The 26,560-nt window shown below is 46.6% G+C and overlaps 1 protein-coding gene across 6 annotated transcripts; it reads left to right on the forward strand.

Annotated features, from left to right (window-relative positions):
• The first annotated feature begins 145 nt into the window (after window positions 1-145).
• Window positions 146-26,342, forward strand: YDJC (YdjC chitooligosaccharide deacetylase homolog). 6 transcript variants are annotated; one of them, XM_027780900.2, is made up of 8 exons: window positions 149-485; window positions 3,526-3,747; window positions 6,527-7,360; window positions 11,682-11,854; window positions 20,528-20,687; window positions 21,392-21,491; window positions 22,457-22,634; window positions 24,803-26,342. In XM_027780900.2, exons 4-8 carry the CDS (start codon window positions 11,697-11,699, stop codon window positions 25,131-25,133), a joined length of 927 nt encoding a protein of 308 aa, XP_027636701.1. In that variant the 5' UTR covers window positions 149-485; window positions 3,526-3,747; window positions 6,527-7,360; window positions 11,682-11,696; the 3' UTR covers window positions 25,134-26,342. The 6 variants fall into 6 exon arrangements, with proteins under 6 accessions (XP_027636704.1, XP_027636701.1, XP_027636700.1 ...); XM_027780903.2 differs by lacking the exons at window positions 6,527-7,360; window positions 24,803-26,342 and adding an exon at window positions 23,343-24,698 and having other exon boundaries at window positions 146-485; XM_027780899.2 differs by lacking the exon at window positions 6,527-7,360 and having other exon boundaries at window positions 150-485.
• The last annotated feature ends 218 nt before the right edge of the window (window positions 26,343-26,560 follow it).

Raw genomic sequence — 26,560 nt, forward strand, 5'->3', positions numbered from 1 at the left:
GCGGCCGGCCAATCGCCGCCCGGCCTCTGCCGGGCCTCGCCTCCGTATTGGGCCACGGCTGAGTAACCTCCCCACCTGGAGCCCTGCAGCAGGAGGAGCTCATTGGGCCAAGGGAAGACGATGGCCAATCAGAGCGAGCGGCGTGGCACCTCCCAGGGAGCACGCGAAGGAGGATCGCGGAGCTTTTACCTCAGCGCTTTTACCTTAGCGCCGCCTCAGGCGGCTCTCCGGGCTGCGTGGGATTCGCGGCCCCAGGGACGGTCCCGTGGGCCGGGCCAGCGCCCGTCGGGGTTCGCAGCGCCCCCACCTCCAGGTGCCTTCGCTCCCGAGTTCAGAGCATTGTCACCCCGGGTGCCGGGCAACTCCAGCAGGCCGCAGCCCTCAGCGCCGCGGGACAGTGCTGACAGGACTCCATGGGCTACTGTCGCTGGGAGCTGGCTTTTCCCGAGAACTGGTTTATGTCGGAGGAGATAAGAGCAGGCCAGGTTTGTTACAGCAGCCCTCTCATCATCTAAGGTAGTCTGGGCTATAAGCAAGCTGGGTCCCTGACTGGCTGTTAGGGGCCTTGGGAGAAAACATGCTGCAAGTAGGACTAGTCAATCAGTTACCATCAGAGTCAGGGAAGAACAAATCTCTTCACAGTGAGAGCATTGCCAGACATAAATCAGCTTTAAGATCACTAGTCCGGGTATGAGCAATGGTCTAGGTACAGCCTCGAGCAGTCAGAATTGGCACAAATAGGTCAATCAACCTGTGCTGTTGTGTTCAGGCCACTTTGAGCTCAGAGTAGGCAGGTGGCACGTTTAGGTCTGCTCCTCCCTGCAGTTCTGGCTCTTACAGTTGGGTAAATATGTACCCATTTTGGGGGATTTACAGACAAATGTAACAATGTTGAAAAACAAAGGAAACTCATGGTACTGAACTCTCTTGCATAATATACTACTGCTCCAGTCATTTCATAATAGAGCTTCTGATGATAGGGCATAAATACTATACAAAGAACAACTAACAATAATTGCTGTTTCATTAAGCTGTAGTGATTACACCTTTGCTTTTGGATCTGGAAATTCACCTTTTGTGATTCAGTCTCTTTTGTGAAGTTTTAACAAAAAGAGGTTATTAAGCTCTATGCTGTGTTAAAGATAGTTGCAAAAATTAACATATATACTGTCCTTCACTGGACGTTTTTTCAGACTGAAGGCCCCCCAAAAAACCCAACAACACCCAAACCACCAAACTTGTCATTTATCAATAGGAAGCAGCCATGGACAAAGGACACAGAAACTCCTCCTACACAGTCCGTTAGCTTTTGACTCTGAAACTTCTCATTGGATTGACCTGTATGTCACATCGCAGACAGTCTGGTGCATGTCTGGGGTAACACTCCAAGGAATACAAAGTAATTTAATAGAGCAAAAGCTTTTGACCATCTTAGCAGCAAGGAAACAAGTAGAAGGGCCCCTGCTTTGGTGTGTAAGTCTTACTTTGTAACAATAGTATTTTGCGTGTGCAATAGCAAAGAACTGCAGCACTGCACTTTCTGTTATAGGATGATTTAGAAAGCACTTCAGTGTCCCTGTATATCAGAAACATTGTAAGATGCTCAGCTGACTATCTCTACCACCAGTCTGGGAGTTGTGAAACTTTTTCCTACCTATGTGATACCACTTGTTTGAATGGTTAGTTTTCTTTATGCTGGCTTTGGCCCATTTTACGTAGCTACACCTACATGTAAGAAAAATCTCAGACTTAAATGTCAGGCCTGTATTAAAACAAGCTTAAGTACTAAACTCAGGCACATATGCGCACACATGCACACACAGACTCAGTGTGTTTTCTGAGGACTAAAAACTCATTTCCTAGTGCCAGAAATATAAATGTTTGTTCACAGAAAAACAAAAGATGATCCATTGATAGTCAAATGCCATATTGCTATGGTGTTCTAAGAAGCCTTGCTGTTATAAAACAACAGCTCTCATTTGCTGCTGTTGCTATAAATGGTGCAAACCCAGATGTCTGTGGTTGCCATTTTAGCCGTGGAAAATCAATCATATGGGGCTTTAGCTGGCACCTGTCTGTCTTTCTGGGAGGTCGCACGGTCTCAGTGCATTTAGTACTATTTACATGGTGCTCCCTACAATGCTTTTCAGTGCTACTTTAGAAACATAATTGGGTTAGAACGGTTGCCAACAAAGAACCCCATCAATGCCAAACACCCATGGCAATTAACAGCCACCTCATTGCTACAGGGCCCACTATTGTTTCTAGTAGACTGCTATAAGCTACAGGTAAAATTGCCTCAGAAATTATGTGGCGGTGGACATCGGTGATGGAAACATCAGCTTTTGTGATAGAAATCTCATTATAATTCCTGTTTATGCACATGAACAATAATTATAATTCAACAGTGCTGTAAAAGGGGAGAATGTAAAACATAATTAGAATGCCTTCTGCCTTCAATCATTTAACCCTGCAGTCCTTCTGCACACTTGATTTTCAAGGATTCTGGAAACGCCTACCATTTCCATGCAGGTGCACCTGTAGGTATAACTTGGCCCTCCCTGAAAAACAGGTTTTAGCAAATTTGGCAGTGCCAAATGCTTTTAGCGTACACGAATGAGAAATCTGTGGCACAAGAAAGTTTCAGAGGATGTATGCTGGCCCAAGGCAACATATTACAGAACAGGATTTTCCTTCTTTTTATACATGCTTTAAGCTTTCTGTTTTGCTTTGCATGACAAAAGCAGTGACTGACAACTAAGGTGGCATAGCAAGCAACTCCTGGGCTTGATCTAAACCCCAAAAAAGCACTGGTGCATCTTTGGGTACAGATAGCCCTTGATTTACAGAGAACACCGCTAACATCCCCATGGTTCTTCCTCAGACTGTCACTAATCTTAGGCAAAATAGACAGGGCACAGTTGTGAAGATTGTAGTACCTGATACAAAAATAAGTCCACATGACTTCCACTGACTTTTGTCTGCACCTGGTCCTTTCTCTTATATCAATAACAATGAACCATACTAAAATCAAGGTGGTAACAGTAGAGAATCAGGCCTGTAAACATTCTGTGTTTTTTTCTGTCTCCTCCTTTCACCCTATGCTGATGAACAGATGGTTATAAACCTCACTTCAGATCAAACATTTGTATCCATTGGCATGCCTTACAACAGAGCTCTTCTGTGACACCTAGGCATAATACAAATAGAAACCAGTAGTAATAACAATAAAATGCTGTCACCCAGGGAGAAATTGAAATGACAAAAAAAGATTGCTTCCCAAAAATTTATAGAATGACATGGTTTCTTATCATTCATCTCAAGTTCCTTGAGGACTAGAGAGACACAAAATCAGCTAGTCAGATTTTTGCATTTGGTAGATACAATGTAGAAATAAGCAGAGGAAGTAAATAAGCAGCAGAGATTTGACAAAAAAACCCCTATTAACATACACGTATTTAAATTGAAATTTTTTTCATCTGGGGGAGAAGAATTGATTTTTTTATTGCTGTCTTCTGTTTCTAGTCTTTGAGGAAGAGAGGACTTCTTTGAGAGTTCAGCAGAGTCCTGGCAATCTGTGTCTGGTAACAATGTCAGCACCTCTCAACTACTCTACTGACTGATGCTAGTCCTTCAAGAAGATGGGATCTCCCCTCAGAGCTCCAAAGGAATTATCATACATTTCCATTAAATCAGCTGAGATTTTCCAGGTGCTTTCAGTGATGCTGGGAGATGACAACAATTGCTGTAAGTGATCTGCCAGATTAATTTACATGCATAGTAACATTGCTGAGGAGTTTCTGATGTTCTCATTTGTAATGCTAGCTCTTTTGTAGAAGGAACTCTTTTGAGGTGACAAGTAATACTCATGGTTCTACAGCCATCTCTTCTTCCACGTCTGATAAAATAGGTAGTTCTCCCTTGCTATCATTTGTACTACTAGATTTTTTTAGAGGTTGCTGTTTCTTGTTAAAGCAGTAGCCTGCTTTAGTGAGTCTTCTACTGCTCGTGGTAGACTTTCAAGACATTTTGGAGGCAGTTTGTCATCTCTGGCAAAGGAGTGATACTTTGGCTAATGGGTTTCTTGGTTAATTCTACTTTGCTGATACTCATTTTTTGTTTAGGAAAAATAATTTTGTCCCCCATTTTTGATGTAAGCTTTTGAGATTTATAAGAACTCTTCAGATTACCTTGCTTCAGCCTTATTAATCTGTGCTGATAGCCTTATGCCATTGCCCTTCAGTTTTTTAAAGCCAAACATAATCTCAAGGTGTACTTTTTTAACAGGAACAAACATAAATCCAAGCTAATCTGCAAGTATTTTTTCACAGTTAGATAAAAGTGTGTCAGACTGCATTTTCAGCAGGAGACTCAACAATCTCCTTGTGACTTCTGAAAAGCCTGTATCCTCCCAAGTTCACTTTTTTTGCTTCCCCACTCCATCCCAGCAGAGTGCTTAGAAGTAGAGAAAGTGCAAACTATTTCCAGATGTCAAAAAAAACCAAACCCAAAACCCAACAAACACAATGATTTAAAATGTTATGCATTAATACTTCATATGTAAAATATAGCTTTTTTCTTTTTCTTAACATGAGTACCTGCCCCTGGTATCTTTAATTCATTTTAATGGCTCCTGATCAACATTTGTCAACATCAGATTCAGGCTTAACTCTGCTCTCGGTTAGGCAGTGTAAATTGAAACTGAGGAAGTTACTTTGAATTTGTAGACATAGATTGGAATTGCAGTTTTGATGACTAACTTTCTATTTCAGTTTAAGAATGTAAAAATGCAATGTATGTCACATCATCTCAGGCAACCTTTAAAATAATTTTGTGCTTAACGGGATTTGAAAAACTTCAAAACACCTATTTGTTTCAATAGTAGGTAAATATTCATGTAATTCAGAAAATTCCATTGAACGTCTATGCATCTTTTATAAAATCTGCCCCTTTCTGACTTCAATAAATGTGTTATTTTGCCTAGAGATAACTTCCTCTAGGTACCTTTATCATAAATACCAAAAAATGAGCTCTGGATAGTATAGTAACATCTAGAGAGGGCAAGCCGAAGTCCTGAGGTTTGATGCAATCAGGCAGTTAAAGGAGTCAGTCTAGGTTAAGCGATTAATGCTCACAGTTAAACAGCACCTATTTTGGACCCATCATTTAATTGTCTAGTAAAAGGATTCCCTGCCCCAACTCTTTCATGACCAGGCATCTTTGTATATTTAATAGACCTCAGTATCAGGCAAAGAGGCACCTTGAATAGGAATGGGCAGGCTTTACATCATCTGAAACCCAGTCAGAAATCACAGATGCTGTAGCTTAGTTCATATTCAAATATTTATTTTTATCCATGAGACACTCTGAAGGAAACACAGCACAGAGAAAATAATCTTGTGAAGAAGGGGAAGGTGAACGATTAAAATTCATGATCAATGAGCAATACATAGGCTCACTGAAGACCGGAAGCCTGCTAGCTGTGTCGGGGAGCATTTGAGTTTGCTACTTCACAGTATGCCAAAATTTAATACAAATGTCAAGTTAATAACAAGGTCATAATGGCAAAGTTTGCCTTTCACTTTCAGCCACCTTGCTAGCACCAAACACCTTGTCAGGTATTGACATTACTTTGCACAGGTGTGAATTCATTATTTCAGAAAAAAGGGAAAGGGAAGGTGACAAGTATACCACCTAGATGGCCTCACGTGGTGTGCAGAGGAGCCTTTTGACTCTTAGTTAGCTGTACCTGAGTTTGGGGGATTTCAACTCTTTTTGTGCAAGATGGAGGAAGCCGTTTTATGCTGTGTATTGCAAGCCACAAGTAGGAGGACTAACCACAGGATTTTGGTGTGTTTATCCGGTATTATGTGATTGGTTTTGCATCAGTTTGGAGCCACGCTCTTTGCTGCTTTTATGAGGTGACAGCGCTTGTGCCGAGGGTCACCCCTGGGCAGCACCCACCTGCTACACCCCCCCCCTAGGGGGGGCGAGGGCAGCCAAGCCATCTGGCACGCCCTGTACTTGTGCACACCCCAGAGCTGCCCAGGAACTGCTCCCTCCAGCCGCCTTCTAAGCCGGGTGCCATGGGGAAGGCCAGAGGCAGCTGCAAACCCCACGGCCAGCTCAGGCCCAGCCCTCCAGGGAGGACCCCCTCAGGGCTGCCCAGCAGCTGGGCGGGCAGGGGAACGGGCACACGCTACTCCCCTGCGCCCTCGCTGCCAGCTATTCCAGCCCCGCACACCTCCCCTCGCCACAAAATGGCGCCCGGTGCCCGGCGGCCCCTACCCACAGAGCCCCGCGGCCGCGCGCGGCACGCCGGGAGCTGTAGTGCGGGCGGGGGGCGCCGGGGGCCCCGCACCTATGGGCAGCGGCCCGCAGCCCGCCGAGCTCCCCGCAGCCGTTCTGAAGGCCGAGGGAAGCCGCCCCTTGTGTTCCCCGGGGCTGATCGTGCCTCAGAATCCCAGGAAGCCGGCCGCTGGCAGCCCAGCTCTCCTCGCCGTTATATTTCTTCCCTGCTGTTTAGGTCGGCTCAGCTCTGCCGCCGAATATCGCAGCTCAGGAACAGGTGCCCCCTACGGCGCTCTTGCATGGCACCTACCTCAGCCTCTGCAAAAGGCTGCTTATTTGCTTATCCTTTCTGCACTACACCCGGCTTCACTGCCCTCCGTCTCCTGCCCCAGCTGACTGACCAGCCAGTTTTGTACCTGGGCTATAGATAATTTTGTGGACTGCAGCCTCAGAGCCGCATGCTGCATCGGCTTGTTGCAGGACCTCCATCTCTGCCGCAAAGGAGGCTGGAATTGGCCAAGGCATCCCACTGCTACTAAGAGGGAACTGGGACGGGTGCTGACAGTGTGGACACAAATGTCTTGTTTCCTCTGAAAACCGACCTCAGTAGAGGGATGGAAAGGCTTTAATTTAAGCATTTCTACAGAAACCACTGAAATTCTAAGATTTTGTAAATCTTTGAGACTGGGGAAGAGGAGAAAATGCTAACATCCTGCCATTTAAAAAATGGATTTTCCTTTGTCTCATTCAAACGCCTTTTACAATTCATACTTTCAACAAAATTTCAGGCAAGGAAAAGACAAACCAAGTCCTACTGTGCTACCATTGTAATCCCAAATGAACTAACTCACTGCAGCCAAGGGAACAAGAAAAAACATTTTTTATGTCAACATGTCAACAGATGGCTTGTTGGAAGCATTAATTGTTAGGAAATGCTTTTGTGAAATACAGGAAACCTCTAAATCAGCTACTGAATAACTCAAAGTTCAGGGAAAGAAATTCAAGCCCCACACCAGTGAAGCACTTGAGGATGGAGAGAGCTGCTGCTGGCTTCTGCAACTAAGATAAGGTAGGGCTGTGTTTTGTTTCAGTTAAGCTGGGAGATGCAGCCTGTGCTTAGTACATGTCCTGGCTTATGCCACTCCACCAGAAACACTGGCCAATATTCTCATTCTTGTCTTCACTGAAGAGGAGAGACTAGCCAGAGGAAGCCTGCCTTGCCTTTCAGCTCCAGGCTGAATCTGTAAGAGACTTTCCTCCGGATTATGTGGGGGTTGGCTGCAAGCGCTGTTTTGGCAGCCAGCTGGGGTATGCAGGCTGCGGAGTAAACGTTGTGCTGGGATCCAAGGGTGATGTGGCACAGTGGCAAGATTGCTTGCTGGGGAGTTTTTGCTTCCAGTCATGGGAAGGAAGGCTGGATAAACAGGAATGAAATTGGGAAAGAAAAGCCTCCAGGAACTGCATTCAATATTTAAGAAGGATGTTACTGCTAATAGTATTAAATGCATACTAAGGTTAAGAAGGCTGAGAAGCTAAGCTTAGTCTAAGATTCTTATGTAGTGCCGCTCACCTGTGCAGAGGCAAACAGCATTGACAGTACTAGAAGAGGCAGAAAACCCCAGAGTTTTTATTGGTAAAGGCAGGAAGTACTTGTTTTTGATTCATGACATTACTTCAGGGTTTGCTGACTCCATCTGTTAAAGTAACAGCCCTCAGCAGTAAGTGAAGCCTTGGGCATATGTGGGCAGGCTGTAAGGTTCATCTCCCAAAGGGAAAGCAACTAGCAGTTGCACCAATACCTGCTTGGAGATGCCAAGGGCACTGGAAACCCTTACAGGGCATCAAAACCTTTTCTGTAACACAGGCATACAACGATTAAATTATAGAAGTGCTCACAGGAATTGCTAGAATGAAGATAGAGCTAGTTCCTTACAACATTTTAATGTGATTTGTTTGGAACTTCATTCCATATGATTTTTTGATGAGAAAGGAGTCACTAAGGGGGCAGAAGGCTGTCTCCAGCTCTCATCATGATTTTCTGTAGTCAGTGTTCATTTACATGTGTGGGAAGAGTAAGCTCTAGAAAGTGAGGGACAGCTGATGTCCACTTTAGATCCAGCAGAAGTTTTCACGCTACCCATTTCAAGGCCTATAGGGAGAGCACAGCCCTATTCTTCCGAATTCTTCCATGAATAGCATTGCTACCACCCATTCTACTTCTATCTTCCTCCTTCAAAGTATCAAAATACTCTTAGAAACAACCATCCAAATCTTAGCTGCCTCCAAAAGTGCCCTCAGGCTAATGGAAACATTTTTTTCTGCGGCAGAACAATTGGAGGTGGAGGCAGAGTCATTCTCCTCCCAAAGTTCTGTGGCGCTTCGCTGTGTGGACTGCAATCAATGAGAGCCTAAAGATCAACAGTGCTGCAACCTGCCCCGATTCACTGAATCCAAGTTCCTCATGGAGAAACAGGCATGGAGAACTGATGTGTGGAATTAGACTCTATAACTCGAAAGTTATAAAGTAGGTATGTTTATTGTGCACAGATGCACGGGGGATCGCTCCTCCACAAGCGTGCATACCCGAAGTGACGAACCATCTCACATTTATACAATGAACAAATGAATATTCAATTAACGCCTATACATATTCGTTACCTAAACCCCGCTTCGTATGTTAATTAGCTTATCAGTCCGTTTCCTGGAATGTGGTGGTCTTGCAGGTTTGTAGGTGATTCATGTTCTTGTGACCATCCGATCTTCTTCAGGTGATTCATGTCCTTGTGACCACCCGATCTTCTTCAGGTGATTGTGACCACCCAATCTTTTCCAGCAAGGAGACTTAGCACTCCCTCCCTCTAGATAGCATTTGAATGTCTCTCATCTTTTCTCATTCTCTTTTAAATAGCCCCTTTGTTAGAGGAAGAAGGGCAGGCGTCTCCCCTTTGTTAGAGGAAGAGGGGCAGGCGTCTCCCCATCTCCCCTTTGTTAGAGGAAGAGGGGCAGGCATCTCCTCAAAACTGTAGTTGTCACTGCACCCATGACTAGTCACCATACCCACATTCCTTAAGCAGACACATACAATCACAATCCATGTCCATTATCCCCATTTCACATTATTTCTCCATATCAGAGCCACTGGCTACACTGTATGCCCCACATACAGATGTTTCATACCTCAGCTCTGGGTGTGAAAGCAGGGGAATTCCCTCCGCTGAACTGTGCTTCTTTATCTCCACAAACTGATGGTTCTTCCTTTGCTGAGAAGGACGGTCAGTCTCTGGGTGTGCCTGCACATCATCACTTTAACTTTGGGGCTTGGCTATGCTGGCTGTCTTTCAGGAATTGAATTCTGCAGAAAGAGGGAACACCTGGAGGTTTCTTTATGCAATGACCACCCAGAACTGAGAACAGGGTTGCAGCTGACATGAAAGAGAGCTTTTAGCCCAAATGCCTTTTCAAGTTACTTTGCCTTAGCCATGAATTAAGCAGCAGGATGGTCAGTCTGTTTCCACAGAAACAACCATTGAAGCCTTTTTCAACCTGTTCCACGCCAGCTGCTCTTCCAAGAAGTCCATGCTTGGCCTGGCAGCTGTTTCTTCTCTTCCTCAGCCCTCTTACCTCCACGCTGGCACAGGTTCAGAGATGGAAATTACCATCGTCCATGCAAGGGTCCCAGTCCCAGTGTGATCCCTGCTTCCTGGGACAGGTCAACAGCAGCCACCAAGACAGCTATGCTGAATCCATGGACATGTTACCCTTGCACTTTCTGAACTATCACTTTCTCCCTGCCCTGAATATTGGCTGCTTGTTTCTCCTGCAATAGCAGGAGAGGGTGTATATTTTGGAACAGCATCGCAGACCAAGAAGGAGCATGTTCTACTTTGAGAGAACTTCATCTTCTCCTTCCACAGGTGAAAAACACAGGACAATAATAATATATATATAATATAATTTAAAAAAAAAATCACCTGCTCAACATTTCTCAGCTACTCTGTGCTTTCACTTTAATTCTGGTAGATCAAGAATAGCTTTTCTGCAGTAAGAAAAAGCAGCAGTTCACTGCCAGGTCAAACGGGGTTTTATATGCAGCCTGATGGGGAACTGGCTTACATCCAGCACTGACTGACAGCATGCTGGAAGCTGCCCTACCTGGAGATCTGTCTGTTCTCCCTGCCCTTCCCCAGCCCAGTGTCAAGAGCTGTGGGGGCTTTCTGACCAGGGTTTACTGAACTCTAAATTCACGCTGCTGGCAAACCGAGGTGGGGGAAAAACAAACAAGTGGCTGCTACGGAGATCACTAGTTGAGGGGTTGTATACCCACGGCCTTGTTGGGATGACTGACTGTGCACTGAGGCAACCGGAGCGCATGAGCGAGCTCATGTCCCACCTGCAGCTACAGGTGCAAGCCTCATCTCGGGCGTCCGGGGCAAAGGGCTGCACCTGCCCCGCACCCTGCCCCGGCCTGCGCCCCAGCAGCCCCGCCGCGAGCCGTGCCGTGCCGTGCGGCGCTGCAGGCCGCGGCCGCCAGGGGCCGCCGGCGGGGCGGAGCGGCCACCCCGGTGCTCGCAGCACTGCGGAGGCGCTGGGCGCTGCGGCGGGGCTGCCGCTCGCCGCGGGTGAGCTCCCGGCTGGGGCCGCTCGGCAGTGCCGCTGGGGGGGGGGGATGCGCGGCGGGGCGGCGCGGGCAGAGCTCCGCCGCCGGGGCCAGCATCCCCCCCGGGGCAACGGCGACAGGCACCGCGGCGCGAACGGCGGCGGCCGCAGCCGCCCACACCTGGCGGCGGCCGCCCGGGGCACAGGAGCGGGCAGGAGCGGAGGTACGCACCGGCCCGGGCGGGGCCCCCTCTGCCCCCGGCGCGGCGGGAGGGCCGGGCCCGAGCCGCGCCGCCGGCGGCCGCTCCTTCCCGGTTCTCTCCGAGGGCACGGCTGGGGCACGGCCCGCGCCCCCTCCAGCCGCCGGCAGCAGACCGGGGCCGGGGGCAGCGCGGCTGCTCCAGGTGCTTGGCGCCAGCGCCAGCTCGGCGGGGAGGAATTTGAACCCCGGGCGCACCCTCGGTGGGTGAACGCAGCCAGCGGCCCCTGACCTGCCGCGCCCCCTCACGCACCAGCAGCGCGCAGGGTGCCGGCAGGCCCCGGCTCCCGCAGAGGGGGAAGGATCTGGCGCTCGCCCGGCAGGAGCGGGCAGGTACGGCGTGTGCCAGGCGGCCGCACGCAAATCCGGCTGCTCCACAAGCTGTGAGAGAGCGGCGGGCTGAGGTGGAGCAGGAGGAGTTAGTCAGGGGCTGAGTCACGCTTGGGTTCGCCCCCGTTGGGCCTGTCTTTTCCTGTTTGCTTGAGATCGGCAGGCTGCTGATTGTCCCGATTTTCCCTCTTTTACTTTTTACTAGGGATGACCTCTAAGGATGCTTCAGGTGAAGTTAATAGTAACTGGAGATGACTTTGGCTATTGTCCTCGGAGAAACCAAGGCATCGTGGACTGTTTCCTGGCTGGTGCAGTATCTAATGTGTCCCTTCTAGTCAACGGAAGTGCTGCAGCAGATGCAGCCAAGCTGGCAAGGAGGTAAGCTACTTTATTTAGCTCCTTCATGGTCAGCCTCCACAGGCTAGCCACGGAAAACCAAGCCTGCAAAATCTAGTATTTTGTAGCCCCAGTATAAACACTGTATCATAGTTCAGGCTGGTATAAGAAAACTGGATTCCAGGCATATTTGCTAAGACTCTTCATAGGAAAACCAGTGACCTGCCAACATAATGACTCTTTCTCTGGTATTAGCCACTGCACTGCACCTCTTTTTCTTCAGGACAGAAAGCCACTTACACAATTTGACTAGTAGAGTTTGGGTTTGTTGGCTTTTCTTTTCCCACCCAGAAGATGCAGCAGCAGCATGAGAGTTCACACTATATACCCAGTCCAAGCTGCTACCCCCTAAAACTACTGAAGGCACAAATCTTTAAATCTCATTTAATCTGATGAATTTCAGGCAGGCTGACTGCAGGGTCAGCAGGGTTCACCGCAGAATCAGGGAAAGGTGTGATTCTGCAGGAGCTTAGTTATAAATCTGGGCAGTGGAAGACTCTATTTTTCCACCCCAGAAACCTTTTAAAAAAACATCTCAGTATTTCTGTTAATTATAGGCTTGATAAATCCATTTGTAAAAAATGCATACATAAAGAGAGGCACAATATCTTGTATGTACCACCTTTACTCCTTGACAAACTTTTCAGATGTTGCTGGTGCAGTTGGCTCTGTAGCAAATCAAATCCATCTCATGGACTAGCCCAGCAAATCCTGTAATAGGAAGCATTACTTGTGTTTAGAAGGTAAAACCCAGCTAATGCTTCAGCTCCAGTGTGGGCTGGAGTATGTCCTGAAAGAGAGAGCAGGGTTGAAAAACAATTTAGGAAAACAGAAAAGGAAAGGAGCTGTACTGGTACCATGAGAACGGAGACCTTATACTTCAAATACAGTTGTTGCAGGGGTCACTTTCAAAATTCATGCTGTCCTTGTTCTCCTTGAGCATCTCTCCCCAATTTGGCCATGATTTTAGGGGTACTTGGAAGTTGCTTGTAGCTTCTTTGGTGTTGGGTGGCACAGGAAAGCCAGGGTGCAGCATTAGTGGCAAATTTGTCTTCTGTTAGAAAGGTTAGACATCACACACAAACACTGAGAGAGGAACTGCCTCTGGGCTTGTCAGGGGAGAGACAGAAAGACACAACATTGTTGAGATACCTAAAATCCTGTTAATAAATGAAACAAATGAAATGTAAAACACAGAGATAAAGCCAGCACTTCTCTCGGACACAAAGGCACCATGAAACCCTTTAAGCTCCAATACTCTGGTGATGTTGTCAGCTATTTTAGCTGTGGTCTTTAGCAGGCTTTTAAATATAGAATCCACCTGGCCTCATTTCCATAGCCAGAAAGTAGGCCATGTAATCAGAGGTTTAAAAAGCATCTTTAAATCCAGGTCGTGACATTTGTAGTGACAACTGATATAGGTGTGAAAAGCCAGCTTGGAGGGCAGGCAACAGCAGAAGCTGCAACCTGCTGCTATGATTTCATTCTTTTGGGGGGCAGTTTGGAATTGTAAATGTGAATGAAATGAATTAAAATCTATTTCTAAGAATATAAGCAGGGTGACTTTGGGAACATCTGTTAGCACTGAAGATGAACAGCCCAGGTTGTGCAGTTCCTCATTTGTGTAACTCTCTGCAGCTGTGTTCAGCCCTACCCACACACGTGGCAGGCATTTGCAGGTTTGGGGAAAAGGGTTGGTCATATTCTATTGCAAGCCCCACTTTAGCTGTTGCTAGTGCACATGCACTTAATTGGCACCTGTAGCTGTAAACAAACTTCTGCCACCCCTAAGATATTTGTACCTTTATTGCAAAGGTTCATGAAAACTCTTTTTAGACACAGGGGTCTAAATAGGTCAGACTTACTAGAAATGTCATTGAAACCTCCTCATCTTGTGATGCAAAAATGGGAAAGTATCACTGTTGCTTGACTACCTTGCCCACTGTTATTCCCTGTTCCCCCTGCTCAGTGTTGTCTCCCATCCCACTGAATATTGAGGCTTTGCAACATTTTGCTTTTCATGGGATGAAAGTCTTCCCTGTTTTTTTCTCCCCATGGTTGTCTCTCCCCACCCCCCCACCCCCCCCCCCAGACACCCAACTAAGCAAGTACGATATAGGTATACACACATGTGTATATGCTTAACTCCACAGCAGACATTTCAGCCTTGACCAGTGGTGTAAGCAGGAAGACTGGATCTAACAACAGCTGAGAGAAGAGGCTTGAAGCAAGTAGCTTGTTCTTTCCTGTGGTGCATTCCAGTGTTTGGGATTGGCCTTTTGCACACGTGGTGCCAGGATTGTCAGAGTACTGCACAGTTTCTGTGGCTTGTGGAGATTATCTGGGTGGTTCTTGATTAACTGTCTGTGACCTGGTTGCTGGTCACTTGAGCTCTCTCTCCTCACCTGGTTTTCAGTTAATTGGACACAGGCAAAGCTAATTAGTAACAAGACAACTTTTCTTGCAGGATAGTCCTTCTTAAGCACCGCATGCTGCCCTGTGATATTACGACTCAGCATCCTTCAGAAAGGAACACAGTTCCTCTAGAATGTTATTCTTCCCTTCATTTTCACAATTCTGTAGGCTTACGAGTACACCATCTGCTGCCCTGTGTTTTGATTAGAATCTTTGGCAGAAATGTGATGGCAGTCAGCAGATCTTTGTACCAGCTCTAACACAACCTAATTGCAAACCAGCAGAACCAAGCAGTGAATAATAAACCTTCCCCAACATCTAGGTTCTGGATCTTGGACTTTACTCATTCACTGTCACAACTGGGCTAAAAGAAGGGACCCACGCAGTTGCAATTGAGTATTAGGACCCTTCAGGCAAAAAAAATTTAAATAGTTTCCGCAGAGGCCTGATTCATCACCAAATGACAAACTTATTGATAGCAACTGCCAGAGCAGTCCATAACCAGAACAGCAGGCGGGAGAACAGACTTCCATTGTAAGGATTTTTTTTTTTTTTTTTTTTTGTAACTCAAAACTTTTCTCTTTATGGGGCATAGTCAGACTGCGACTTCCTGGTTATCCATATAATACGATCTTGATTTTCTATTTATCAAGCCCCACCTTGAAGTCAGCCACTCTTCCTGGTTACTCCAGAGCCCTTCCCAGAGATTGGAAGGGTTATTTTGTTACCTGAAATGAATAGGTTCCTTAATTTTCCCTTAGAAATGTGGAAATAGTAGAGACACCTAAGATTGTTTGCTGCCATATTTTCCCTCCTTTTTAGCAACCAGCTCAGTTGCGACTATTAGGACCCTTTTCCAGATGATTATATCCAAATACTTGATGAAGAGTGACATATTTTAGAACACAACCTCAGTCTTCCTATTTTTTTGCAGTTTAAATACTGAACATCAGCTACACAAAAGCTGAAGCCCCCACAACAGCTGGGTACATTTAGCAGAAGAATCTAACAAAACCACATTTAATTGCTGTCTATGTTTTCACTTCCTTTCCCATCAACACTAATTGCAAAATGTGTGTGCAAATTGTGACTTAATTCTGACCCTCCCAGTCAACATCTGAGTAATCTAGAAGATTCTCAGGCTTTCTCATCACCCTTTTATCTGACTGTTAATCACATAGCAGACAGTTCCACTGTTTAACTGTGTTTGGATTAGGGGTGGAGTCCAATCTGAAGCCTTAAACTAGAATCCCAGATCATATTAACTTTACTGGCAACAGCACTTTCTGCTGATGTAAGGGCACAGGAGCTTCAGTTGATACAAAGATGTAATCAAAAAGAAAGTCAAGTCCCTAAGCTATGTTACAGTACCAGTTCTTAAAACTGCAGAGGCTTTGGAGTGTTTCTTCCAGCAGAAATAAGTCCTTAGCAGTAATGGAGCAAGACAAGGTGCTATTTGATGAAAGATGGTTAGATCTTACAATTTGCTGAAGGGTGAAATTTGGGGCGGGGGGCCTCAAAGTATGCAAATGCCAAATGGAGAAACTAAAAGGTGCATAAAACACAACTTTGCTTTGTCTTGCTTCAGGTGCTTGGATGTTTACTGAAGCAGGATGGCTAGATACAGATATTTATATGAGGCTCTTAATCATGTCACACTTGGGATGAAACCTGATGAACCAGTAATTTCCCAGCGAAGGATACAAACAGGGTGTTGAAGGTGGGATCTAAATAGTGATCCCACTAAGGAAACGGCTAAGTGCCATGTTTATGGCACAGCAAGACAGCTGGGACTGTGCTTGGCAAATCACGTAATTCCCACAGCCACTGCAACTGCTCCCAGGAACACAGGGACTGCACAAGAGTCTGTGCTGTGGCCGGGCAAGGACCCAGGGCACTGTTACTCATCCACTAAACTCAGAAACGTGCAAAGTTGGTGGGCGCTTTACAGAGTGATTCAGTATAGTAACAGTCTCCAGGGACCCTTTACTGCTAAGGATATGAATGAATAGGGACTGCACAAAAGCCCATTGCCTCAGTAGAGACATTTGTTCAGAGCACTCGTGTGGCAAAACAAGCAACTACTTGAAAAGGAAGCAGTTTAGCTGATTGTATTTCCCCTCTATTTGATAACTGAGGGCTTGCTGACTCAGAAATCTTTCCAGACTGAATTCCTTGTTGCCCCTTGTAGCATTTGTTGTAAGAGTGTCTCCATATCCCCCCTCCCCCAGGGGATGCTGAGCAGAGAACCATAGAGCAGGGCTGGCTTTAACAACCAACTTTGTCTCAGTGGGAACAGCTCAATAACGGACTAATCTTAGCGGCTACAGAAGCTACTGGCCTGAACCTCTTCTCAACAAGCTCACAGACAGCCCAGTCTAATGCTGCTTATGCTGCAGGAGCACACACTTGTAGACACTGTCCTTTGGCTTTATCAGGAGTGAACTGAACCCTGGGATTAAATCCTGCCTCACACCTGTGCATTCCCCAGGGCAGTGGGACAGACTTGCCAATACCTAAGACATGGGCCTCAGAAAACAGATTGTAGAAGGGTCATTGCTCCTCAAAACAACACCAAAAAGGGCTTAGAGACAGCAAGCGTATTCCTCAGCATAGTTTTGTTTTGGCAATAGTAGCTATTACTGTAGTGCTTTTATTGCAGAAACTAAACTGTTGGTGAAGTTCAATGCCAATCCTTTTATTTTGAATCTTGGGTGGAGCAATTAGTGGTTAGACTTGACTAGCAATGACCAGCAGGGCTCACCCTGTCCCATCTATAAAGGACTTAAGCAGAGTGGGTATGAGGCCAAACCCACAACAGCTGAGCTCTGTGCCCAGTGTGGCATCACATGCTATAAGCGGCTTGAGCTGCTGGTCTCTGCTTCAGTATTGCAGCCAATAAAACAGCAGATACTTTACAGTCCTCGAAAAGTGTGTTTGTGTAGCAGAAACAATCAACTGTTCTCTGAAAAATGGGCCATTCCAGGATATTCCCATTGATCCATGAGTTTTTGCACATTTATGATTCCCCCATCTCACTGTAAGGAGAGTGAGTGGCTGCATGGTGCTTGGTTGCCAGCCAGGTTAAACCATTTGACTTTCCTCCCTTCCTGTTTTACAATACAGCATGCCTTGGCATTGCTCTTCAGTTGCAGTAGCTACATTTCAGTGGTGAGAGGCATTTGGGAGCAAGAGTTAGTCCAGTGTGTATAGTAATCAGTGGGGAAAAAAGCCTGTTGGTTCAGTCTTAAAGCCTAGGCCTCTGGTTAGGACAGAGCATGATTGGAACCCTGTCTCCTAATGCACAGGTCTCCTAATGTACAGCCCAGGTAATTGCTATAAGGCTTTAAGTTTTGGTCTTGTTTTCATCTCAGGATGCACTTAGGACTTCAGTACTCATGCAGTATCAGGACTGTTAGGAATAAACATGGGGCAGCAAGACATTTGGTGCCAAATAGGAGCATCATCTGGCTCATCACATCCAGAGGAAACACACGGTATTTAGGTACAGGCAAATGCTAGCTAGCAGCAGAACCCTGCTGTGCCCCCTGCATTGTCCTCATTCCCAAATCCTTACAGCTTTCCCAGCATGCCTTCTTCTGTGCATCTCCCACAGTTAAGTGTTCCCAAACAAGTTTCTCACATGCTGTGTTTTGATTTTGGTTTCAGTCCCTGTATCCCAGAGCCATTAAACACTAACAGTTCCTCTTTAGATGCTTCAGCATGGACAGTCTGTCAAACCAGCTAAGAGAAAACTATTAAGATATTCAGCTCGTGTTAGCCAAAGCTCCAAAACATGCTCTAACGTTACAGTGAGAGTCTCCCCTTACAGTGAGAACAAGGCCAGCTCTCTCTGCACTTCCACATTCTGCACATTCCCCAGCTCTGGGGCTGGTTTCAGCTCAGGCTGAGGAGCAGCTCTAATGTTACACAGCACAGTGCTTGGCTCCTTGGTGTCCCACACCTGTTGGAGGGGCTTGCCTTTTCCTGGAAATAGCTTCCCTTGCAGCACTTGAGGCATTGCACAATTGGAGGTAGTTCATTCGATGCTCCTGGGAGACAACGCTGAGAGGCTCAGCTGTTCATTTCTTGCCCTCCCACAACACATGAGAAGGAGAGTGCTCAACAAAAAAAGTCTTCCATCTGCTGATTCATGGTAACACATGAATGCTTTTTCTTGCAGACAGCAGTGGCTGTGGTACAAATAATACTATCAGCTGACGCAGTCAGAGCTCCCCAGAGACATGATAAAAAAACTGGGGAGGACTTCTAAAAAACCAAAGCAGAACCACAGGCTCTCCCTCTACCTACAGGCTCATGCAGGGTATGCACAGGTCACAGGGCAGGGGGGGAAAGCTTTCCTACCACAGCACCCCATCTGCACTGTAGCTGCCTCCTGCCCTGCCATTAGCTGCCTGCTTAAGGGCCCCCACTCCCAATGACAGCATCTTCCAGCTCTCGTACGAGCAAGGAGTTAGTGTGCACATGTCATGTGCTCAGGCCACATGTAGGAAAACCAGAAGAACATTTATCATCAATTATATAATCAGGCCCTACTGCAGACAAGTCACAAATCAGAAAAGCCAGAGAGGACCTTTGTCTCCACAGGCTGTTTTGCTCCATTAAGCGAACATTCAAGCTCCCTAATCGCACAATGGACTGGAAGGACACGGGCTCATTTTGTTTCATAGAGCTGTCCGTACAACTTGACTTATAACATTTATGTCTCTGAGAAGCAGCAGTATCTAGCAATGACTACGCTATCCACCTGGAGCACAAGACATGGAGGAGCCAGGAAAAAAGACTTTCAGCCCTGCAAGGCCCAAAGCCTTAGGGCCTGAAGGAGTAAATGACTCTGACTCGGTCCAATTCATTCACAATCCTTCTGTCTCCAGTAACTTGGTGCTTCACTCGTCAGCTTCAGGGCAGCAGACAGAAGGGAAAGATCTGTTTTTTGCACACTTTGCCTACATGGAGATTGCTTTTGTTTTCCTCCTTGTGGCACAAGGACTGTAACAGGGACAGACCATGCCCAGTTTTAGCAGCTTCATGCAGAAGTTCCAGGAAGGATTTAAAGCATCACAGACTTGTTGCCTTAAAATCAGCTCTGCACCATGACTCAGACCGGGCAGCACAGAAGGAACACTACAGTTCTGTCATTTTCTTAGTGGGTCAGCCAGAGGCTACGGGTTGTCTTGGAAAAAGTTTAAAAGCATCATTTTGGCTACTGATTCTGAGGATTTCTAGAAGTGCTAATGAAACTTGGCACAAATCTGAGCAGTTTTATTGTAGGGGGAATCCACAGCACAGACCAAGAAAGAAACACCAGCACTCTGCAAAGCCCTGGCCCTGTGGCTGAGAGGAGCTCTGCACACACACTAGTTCCATAGGTTTGGTTTTTTTTGGTTTTTTTTTTTTTTTTGTTTTTTTGTAATATTGCAGAGCATAACTAGTTAATAAATTGTACCCTTGTGATTCCTTAGCAAGGCTTCACACTTACACTGCAGACCCCCCTGCAGTAATCCTTCCTCTGTGCCAGAGAGATGCTACTTTGTACAGCTTAGCCTTGTCACTCAGTGAGTGATCATCCGCACCAGTAGACAGAAATCTGGCTGCTGTAAGCAATTTCAGCTGCAGCCTCTTGGACCAGGAAACTCTTAAACTCAGACAGTATTTACACTTGTAGCCTATGCTGTTGCCATAACAGTTGTCTTGGGCACTGTTTATATATGACTGGATTCTATTTAAGGGCAGCTTTAGAAGTCGTCAAATAAAACTCAAATGCAACATCTTTAACAGGGTGAACAACTCAAAGGAATACCTAGCAAGGGCTAATGAAGTGCTTTAGAAAAGGGTTGCAAGGTCTAGATTTTTCTTTTAGTCTCTAGTGACTGCAGGGCAGTTACCGGTACCATGCAGTTACAGCATTTTAATGCAGTTAAGAGCATTTAGCTTGAAATACCTTGTGGCTGCTCTCTCCACAGGTCAGGGTAGGAACAGAGTTGGGGGAATCTCACACTGGCCCTTAGAAGACTGCACAGGGTTGTTACCTGGAAGTGTCCTACTCTGGTTAATGTCATTCTGCTTTCCTTTCTAGAAGGGCAGATATACAAAGATGTACTCCATTGAGTACAGCACCACTTTTCAGATCAGTCTAGATCTTTGACTGAAGCTCCTGCTTTGGCCACAGGAAGGAAGGTAGAGGTGCAAAGCTTAACAGATATTTCATTCCTGTTACAGACACAACATCCCAATAGGCCTACATGCCAACCTCTCTGAGGGCTCTCCTGTCTGTGAGGTACTCAAGAAAAACTCTTCTCTGCTCAACCAAGACGGATTCTTCCATGGGAAAATGGGATTCAGAACAGCTCTATCAAAAGGTCTCCTGAACATGTCAGAGGTAGGAGAAAGCCACATACCACCACGCAACTTGCTTTCCTGATACAGATCAGCCTGCGCTTATCCCAGTACGTAACAGCTGAAGAGCTTTCCCAGGTCCCACCTGTGAGTAAGCTTACAGATGAATTTTGACTGTGTTGCCTGGGCAGCTGGAGCTGGCTTTTGGGGTCCTGAGCCTAATTCTGCCAAAGACTCTGCAGCCTTTGAGAACTCATTCTTCCCTGCTTCAGTGCCAGCATACACTAATGTCCTGTTGACTATTTATCTGAGGGGGCAGAAGAGGCATTGGAACAGATACTTACAGGCTTTTCATCACCTGGTGAGAGGCTTTTGTTCTTTTGTCAGGGAGATGGCTGGTTTTGCCCCATGAGCAAGAATGAATGTGTTCAGGTGATCAAAACTGCCTATGGGATATAAGCACCCATTTCCCCATTCATTTTAAAGGGAAATGGGCTAAATACTCTATGTGTTTTAGAAAATCCCAGTATCAGCACCATCTACATAACCAGTACCATAGAGAGACCCGCACCTAGGGGAGGTTCTGGGCAACCCAGCAGCATTGCATGTCCATTCATACATCATAGCACTCTGTGGCTCCCAGGGCCATGTACTGAGTACCAGTCAGCACAGTCTCCAGCAGCTCCTTGTGCTCTCCTGATCTCAGCCTGCTGACAGATCTTGCTCTGACCCTTCTCTGCTGTGCAGGTGAAGCAGGAGCTAAAGGCCCAGGTGGAGCTGTTCCATGAACTGACAGGTCACCTACCTCCTCACATGGATGGGCACCAGCATATCCATGTCCTCCCAGGTAAGAAAGGAGTCCTCTTCTTCCCGGTGACAGCAGATGAGAGAGTCAGAGTCTCAACTCAGAGGGGACTCCCCCTGGCATGGCTCCCTGTTTGGGCAATAAACCTCACCATGAGACACTTGCTCTACAATTACCATTTTCACCTGGCCCAGTTAGGACTGTATCCCCCAGGCCTGAATGGGCTGCTTGGTGACCTGGGTCTTCCTGTAGCAGTGCAAGGGGATTAATGGCACAAATGGCCCAGGTTATACCTTTTCCTCCAAGGAAATGAGGTGATCATGCACCTCGGTAACCTAATTCCATGCTCCTGGCCACAGGGAAGGAGGCAGACCAGAGCTAGCAGCAGACTGGCCAGTTTAAACTGGAATGCTTGAGTTTTTGAAGTTGGTAGCTCTTCCAGGTGCTACAAGAACTCCATCCTGTCAGTTGTGTTTTCACATCAACCTGCCTGCAGGTCTCAGCATGGTTTACAGAGATGACCAAGTCTTTTCTGTCTCCATTTTGCAAATAAGGTGCTTGTGGTACAGAGGTGGAAGACGGAGTGAGCAAAACACCCCACACTTCCCCACTCCTGCACTCAGCTGCCTCTGAATGACATCACTCTTGGCAATTTACCCTCACCACAAATCTGGCTGTGCAGGGGCTTGATGAAGAACTTGCTCCTGACAGCGCAGTCACCTCTGGTGCACTCTAGGACCAGAGTCGCTAACGTAGAAGGGGTTGCTGGGCTAAATGCTCAGTGCTGAAGTAAAGATAAGGCACCCATAGCAGCTGTTGAGGGAGTCATGTTTCCAGTATAGAAGGGGACTCCCATCCAGATGATGGAAAACCATTTCAGCAGAAGATAAGGCAAATGGGATTATATTTACTTAAACATGGAAAGGAGACATCTCTGTGCTAACAGCTTGCAGGGGACACAATGAGCTGTTTTGATTCCTGACTATAGCGTCTGTTTTTACTTACAGAGGTCAGGCATGTATTTGCAGAGGTGTTAGAGGAATATGGGATTAAGTACACACGTGTCCCGATAGAGCCAGGCCTTCAAAACTGTGACTGGATTCCACCATCCCTGATGGACTTTTATCTGGGAGTAGAAGAAGATTCTTTTAACACAGTGGATGTGTTTACAAGGCATGGAATAAGGTAAGACAGGCATTACTCATCCTTTCTGTAGTAAAGCTTTAAGATCTTATCAGTTCCCAATAGCATCTTTTCAGAATGGAACACCCACCTTTCTCTTTCCGGGCTTACAAAAAGGCTCAGGACTACAAAAGTGCTGGGGGCACTAGGGTTTAATAAGAAGTTTTGTTTGAACAGAGATGACTCACTTCTCACCTGAACAGAAATGTTCTTCTCAGGGTGTGTTTCTCAGCCTTTCTAGTGATGCTGCATTAGCCTGGCATCGGGAACGGTAGGAGGCTGAAGTGCTGTATCAACACTGGAATTTAAAAAGTATGATCGAGGGAAAGTTTTCAAGAAATAACTTTTCATCTCCCTGCAACAGTGGAGAAAGGGTTTTAAGTAGCAGGGAAGAGACTCCATTAGAAACAAGCGTGTGTTGTTAAGGGGAGGCAAGATGCTCAAAAGCTTGCAGTGCCACAGCTCTAAGCATGCAGTCGTGTCAGTGTCCTGCATCTCAGAGGGCAAACCCAAAAACCTCAGCCCTGTACCCTTTTCTTAAAAGCCCGGACAGTGTTTTATGGATGAAAGACATTTCATTTGAGACCCCTGCAGTTACTTGTCCTTTGAGGCAGATTTCATTACTTTCTCAGTCTACTGGAAGTTTGTTTTTTGTATATCCATTATTCTGAACTCTAGCAGCATGCTGGCATTCCACCCTGCTCTTTCCAGCCAGAGCACATGGACTGCACTGAAACAGCCCGTTTCTGAGGGAGAGAAGGGCACAGCAACTCACATAGCAGTTCATCAGGAGAGTGTAACCCTCCTTCCAAGGCAGTTTTACAACAGGGACAGTGCAGGGGAGTTTAGTGGAAACCCTGCATGCTCCAGGGCTCCCCGTGCTACTGAAGGGGCAGGGCTGGTGTCAGTCTACCTCTGAGAAGCTGCTGCTTTGGCGATCCACCTCTCCGGGGCGCAGGGAGGAACTCGTGGGGCTGCCTCCAGGACCTGTGCATTTATACCCACCTGGCCCACAGCCATGGCCACCCGGCTTGGACACACTCTGTGCTCCAGCTCATCTCCTGGCCTCAGGGAAGGCAAGGAGGGACAAACTTACAAAAGGAACATGTAACATGAGGAAACCCAGGAAAATGAAGAGTGTGGTCAGCTGAAATCATCAGGAACCCAACTCTGCAACTCAGTTTCACCATCCGTGCAAAGAGGTACCACCTGGAGTCCCTGGAGTTCAGTTTGTGATGCTGGAAAGCACACGACTGTGCTGACTACATAGTGATGAGGCATTAGCAAGTTTAGCCAGTTTACAGTTAAAAAAAGTTACTTTTTCTTCTCCTAAGTCAGGCAAACTTCTCAAGAAGAGCTGAGTGTTCAGCTGAGCTCTTCCTTGATGCAGGTAAAGGCTCCAGCCTTGGTTTCGTCCAAAAATGTTTTCATTCTGCCCTCACATATACTCTTGCACCGCCCTCCAGGGCTCCTGAGTGCCATGGTAGAAGAACAGAACTTTGTAGCTGGACTTGAACAAAGAAATGTGTTAAAGTTACATTAAGAAACAGCCTCTAGCTGGTGTCCTCTTAGCTGTGTGGTCTTTAGTAGTAAGATTTCATCCAGTGTTTTGTCTTTTGTTATGGCTCTTTGATACATTCTAGCAGAATGCTTTGTTAGTATGGTTTCCATTTTATTTCAGTCACTTTTCCTGTTTTCACTTAGCCAAAGGTTACTACCTAGAGGTGGTTGTTGTTCAGCTTTTGATTGACCTAGTAAGTTATTTTGACAGTGTGGCCTTTCTCAGTTTAGCTCAGCTCTCCCATTTTGTGCCATCAAAATGCACCTGTGAGCTCACGGACACCAAAGAACCCTTGTGCAGTGACACAGTACATGTAAATACAGTAATAATAGCAGTACTGGTACTGGGGCTTTGCTAGGACTTTCTGTCAGACTGAAGAACTGCTCCTTTAAATAGTATCCTGGTTTCAATAAGGAAAAAAAAAGCATTACTGGCTTATAGTTCTGGTTTTACTTTTGTTTATTATTAAAAGTTTTAAAGTCTCTCCCCACCTCCCCTCTTTCTATCTTAAGTTTTAGGTAAATTTTGATTCTTGATCCACTGGCCGTAACACACTCTTTCCTAACCACCTCGTTAGCATTAATACCAGCGTTCCCTCCTCTGGCTACAGGTGGCCAGACATTTACATTGGTTTAAGCACCATGGGCAAGAACATGTCTGTCAGTAACATCTGGAGCGCCATCGACACAGCCATCGTGGAGTTCACATCCAAGGCTCCCTGGCCCGCACACCCGACACCACAGAGCAGGACTGTAACGATTGAACTGATGGTGCATCCCGGGTACCCCAGTGTCCCACCTGTCGGCGGCTGCGGGGAAGGACCCGATGATTTCTCACAGTCCTGGGAGCGCCTCCATGAACTCCAGACGTTAATTAAGCCAGAGCTGCAGAGCCATTACAAAACCAGGAACATTCAGCTCTGTTCATTCAAAGATCTTTAAGTAGGCAAATACACATACATACATTTATTTACGCTCTGAAGACAGGCAGTTGCTAACGTCCTGAGCAGCCAGACCACCGTTATCAGTGTAATACCTGTAATACCTCCTGGTACAACTGATGGGAGCTGGGAAGAGGAACACCCTGCGAGCAGCTACAGGCTGTACCCCAGAGCCACAACTGGCAGCTTTTAGGCCTCACCATCTCCTCTGACCATGACAAACCTCTTCCTGCGTCACCCACTTGCACACTGTTCCAGTGCAGCACAGCGGCCAAGGCAGAGCCCGCCTCCCAGGGCTCAGCTCCTGCCAACGCAACGGCGAGCAGCACACAGATGTGCTTTGCTATGAGACCCAGCAGCACACTAGCACCCTGGTGGTTCCAATCATTTGGCTTTTTGGACTTACCTGCAAAAAAAGAAACATGCTGGGGAGCAAGTGCTGCTTCGGAGCAGCTGCTGGGTGTAGGTTGCCCACGGGAGGCCTGGCAACCTCCAGCGTATGGTTTTCTTTAAAGCAGTCATGGTCCCTTCCCCTCCACACATACCTGCGCAGCGCCGCGAGGGGAGCGCAGGGGAATGCCACCTTCGGAGCGGGGCTCTGCTCAGAGCAGCTGGATCACAGGTTTAGCACAGTGGTGTCTGCAGCCATAATCCACGCGCAGCCTCAGCCAGCAGTAATTACGGCTTTTCCTATTTATGTTGCCCATTGGCATTTAAGCCACCATAGGAAAGTAACATCAGCTACAGCCCCTTCAGAGAGGCTTTTCTATTTTATTTTTTTTTGGATGACTTTGCAAGAACAGCAACTGTTGACCCAGCTGCTATTTCAGTAACTGCTGCATGTGAGAGCTCACCAGCAACTGTTCCTGCTCTGCCCACCGCCTCTCAGCAGGAATGCGTGGGATGGCTGCGTACCAACTGCAAGCGAGTTTTCAAGTGGAGAAGATCCTTGTGTTTGGCCATTTTTACTCCTGTCATTAAAGCATTCGAACTTCAACAAGCCGTAATAATACTGATAAATTTCACTGCAGCTCTGTCACTCACAACTTTCAAATGGGAGCAAAATATTTGAGATTGTTTATGCTCATTTTCTGCACAAAAGTGATCTATTTATCATAATCATTTTTGGTTAACCATTTTTTTTAATATTAACAGTTTCAGTATGATCAACATTCTTTTAAGTGAAAAATAAACTCAGGCCTTTTTCTACTGTAATGGTTCAAGATGCTTTTGGTTTTAGTTTGAGCTGGAGAGCAAATGAAACCCACTCCCCTACCTGCCCCGCCGCGGCCACCTGCGGCACGCTGGGAGGCTGCTGCCTTCCTGTCACTAGTGGGAACTATCTGACCTTCCCTGTTAGACATCCGAGCAAGTTTTTGTTCTGTACAAACATGAAAAACAACAACCAGGACGCTTTAGAAAGTATTT

Source organism: Falco peregrinus, chromosome 2 (assembly GCF_023634155.1).
Source record: "Falco peregrinus isolate bFalPer1 chromosome 2, bFalPer1.pri, whole genome shotgun sequence".
NCBI lineage: Eukaryota > Metazoa > Chordata > Aves > Falconiformes > Falconidae > Falco > Falco peregrinus.

What these genes read in the sequence shown, in the direction of transcription:
- YDJC (XM_027780900.2), top strand. Translation starts at nt 11,697, where the DNA reads ATGCTTCAGGTGAAGTTAATAGTAACTGGAGATGACTTTGGCTATTGT. An exon ending in GCATATCCATGTCCTCCCAG is followed by an intron (nt 21,492 to 22,456) that starts GTAAGAAAGGAG and finishes TTTTACTTACAG; the next exon opens with AGGTCAGGCATGTATTTGCA. An exon ending in TTTACAAGGCATGGAATAAG is followed by an intron (nt 22,635 to 24,802) that starts GTAAGACAGGCA and finishes CTCTGGCTACAG; the next exon opens with GTGGCCAGACATTTACATTG.